At 29.5% G+C, this 3085-nt stretch overlaps 1 protein-coding gene across 1 annotated transcript; it reads left to right on the top strand.

Moving 5' to 3' along the window:
• Positions 1-612: 612 nt before the first annotated feature.
• Positions 613-1716, top strand: LOC130670017 (cyclin-T-like). Its single transcript, XM_057473189.1, has one exon. It carries the CDS (start codon positions 613-615, stop codon positions 1714-1716), a length of 1104 nt encoding a protein of 367 aa, XP_057329172.1.
• Positions 1717-3085: the final 1369 nt, after the last annotated feature.

Raw genomic sequence — 3085 nt, 5'->3', positions numbered from 1 at the left:
TACAGACAATAAATTTTAATATTTATTTTATAATTATGTACGTTTGAATTGTAAATGAAAGAATACCTATTCGAAATGATACTATTTACTGATTACCGTCATTATGTTCTTTGTTGCCTCTTAATGTACACAGGTAATTTATTTCCGTATACTTTAATTTTCAGGAAATTTTAAATCTATTATTTGAGATTTCGGCATAAATATATAATGACAAACTTATTTATTTGCCATTTGGTCTTTCACAGGAATAGTAATTACGTTCACACGTGAATATGCAGACCTTAATGACCATAACATTGTGAGTTCTAAGTCTAATTACCTTTTCCTAATTACATCAGGTACATTTCTTCAGCCCCAAACTATTACTTTTTAATTACCCCCATACCCATTGTTGTGACAATTTCTTTTGTTATAAAATCCCTTAAATTTTAGTGTCTTGTCAATATTTCCTCACTTTATTCTCGAACTTCGTACCCAACAGTTCGTCTGAGAATATTTCAAAAGTTACGGAAAAAACCAAATTGTGTTATTTCAAAGTGCTTAAGCTGTTCCAGTGCAGAGTAAGAAAGTTTCCAGTGAAGTTAAATTAACAGTGAAAAATTGTGAATAAAAATGGCTCAAAAGTGGTATTTCAACAAAGAAGAGTTGAAGAACTCTCCTAGTTCCAAGGATGGCATCAGCGCGGAGAAGGAGCAAGATCACAAACAACAAGCCGCTTACCTTATAACTGATTTGGGCAAGCGGCTAAAGTTGTCAGAAGTCTGTGTGCACACTGCCATTGTGTACATGCACAGATTTTTTATTCACCATTCATTAGCCAAGTTTCACCGGTATGAAATTGCCACGGCAGCGATTTTTCTGGCGGCAAAGGTGGAAGAAGAGCCACAAAAATCGCAGGCGGTCATCAGCGCTCTTCATGTCTGCCTCAACAAATACGAAGTTCACCAACTGGACACTACTTTTGCCGAGAACCAGGAGAAGGTCAAGGCACTAACTTCAAATGAGCAACTTCTTCTGGGAACACTTGGATTCAAGATGGGGGTTAGTCACCCTCATCATTACATCAAGAAATTCTGTGGGGAAATAAAAGCTTGCAAGGAACTATGCAAGATTTTCCTGCAGATGGCTAATTACACTTTACAGATGACGTCAATGTGCGTGAAATATAAACCGGCAGTTGTGGCGTCATTCTGTATTTATTTCACCATCCAATCATCGCAGTGGAAGATTCCCCAAGTCATAGACGGGAATCTATGGTTTTGGCTCCTCGACACCAAAGTGACCTTCGATTTACTGATTAAGATGGACAGGGAGTTCAAAGCGGTTTTAGATAAAATGTCACCCAGGATAAAAAACCGGGTGATGGGATTATTTAAAAATCCATCGGTCAAAGTGACTGCAGTGAATCGGATAGCGACGACCCCCAGTTCATCGGATCCAGAAATTGTTTCCGGTAACCCTGAAGTCGAGAAGCCAAGAACTCGACGAAAAATCAGCTATCACGAGTATCGTGATAGACTGATGAAGAAAAAATCTGAATCAGATGGATCATCGACTTCTTCACCTCCTGATGTAGAAGTTCAGGATAATTCCATTGGAAGTACCTGCCAGCTTGTACCCTCAACTGAAGCGGATCTGGACCACAGCCGTAAGCATCAAAATAATTACGACATGGGCAGTATTTTGTGTTCTGCTAAGAGACGTAAGCTTTTGTAGTTTCAATAATTTTTTAATTTTTTGTACATAATTATTTATCATCCAGTTATTTTTTATTGTAAAATATTATTGTAGGTTTTATTATTTTCATAAATTAAATATTAAGTATTTCATGTAAATAGTAAATAGTAAAATAGTAAATTATATTTTAAAAATTTACTTTTTATTTAATAAGTTTAATATATTTTTTGTAAATAATTGAATAATAATGTAATTAAAATTAATGATAATGCACCATAGACTTAATCATGTCTTTTGAAAAATAAAATATTAATAAAACGAAATCCTCTTTTTATTTTGATTTTAATATAATTAATTATTTTATATAAGTAATTTCATTTTAAGAGTAATAATTAATTTTTATGACAGTAAAGTTAGCGAACATCTGACAATTTTTTAAACTTTGAAATAATAAATTAAAATGTTTACAAAATAAAAAAAAAAAAATTCATATTTAGACAATTCGAAATTCAGTAGATGCATTTTTTAAAAATTTTATTACTTTACTTATTTAATTTTTTTAGATGTAATTAAAAAATTGTCGGATGTCTACTGCACTTACACTTAGTTAATTTTTCCAAATTAAATTTTTATAAAATTTTTTAATGAATGCAGAATAAAAATCAAAAATTTAATTCAAAATATCACTTTCTATTTATAAAAAATACAAATTATCTTTGAATAAAAAATTTAAAAAAAAAATATGATCCTGAACTTAGCAGACAGTTAAAAATTTTCAAATGTATTTTTCAAGAATTTAATTAAAAAAAAAATAATTGCTCATATATAAAATTGAAAAAACTATAGGTGCAATTTTTTAAAATGGCATGTTTAAAAAAAAAATTCAAAAATTAGACGTCGGCTACTTTCAGTGTCATAAATAGGGCCAAGATTTTCGCTTTAATTTAAAATCAAGCAATAATAAATACTGGTGTCAAATTTTTGAAATTACGGAAAAAATATTGGTTGTCGAAAAAAATTTTTTAAGCAAAAGTCCTAGGAAATTTAATTAAAAAAAAAAAATGTCTCTTATTATTTTTTCTTAGGACTAAAAAGAAAGCCGTAATTTCAAAATTAAGATTTCCACAATTATCAACAGTTTGAATTATTTATATGAATATTAATTTTAGAATTACGGTGAAAATATTGGCCGTATAAACAAATTTTTCGAGTAAAAGTTGTTCAGAATTTAATTAAAAAAAGAAAATGTCTTTTATTATTTTCTCTTAGGACTAAAAAGAAAACCGTAATTTTAAAATTAAGATTTTCATAATTCTTAAAAATTAGAATTATTAAAATAAATGAATAGAAACTTTATTGATATAAAATTCTTGAATTTTGAGGTCGGGAAGAGAAAAATCGGTTTATT

Source organism: Microplitis mediator, chromosome 6 (genome assembly GCF_029852145.1).
Source record: "Microplitis mediator isolate UGA2020A chromosome 6, iyMicMedi2.1, whole genome shotgun sequence".
NCBI classification, from domain to species: Eukaryota; Metazoa; Arthropoda; class Insecta; order Hymenoptera; family Braconidae; genus Microplitis; species Microplitis mediator.
Note: the sequence above shows the minus strand (reverse complement) of the source record. Positions and strands in the feature narration are given on the sequence as shown.

Excerpts from the sequence above, each read along its gene's own strand:
- LOC130670017 (XM_057473189.1), top strand. The coding sequence starts at position 613 with ATGGCTCAAAAGTGGTATTTCAACAAAGAAGAGTTGAAGAACTCTCCT.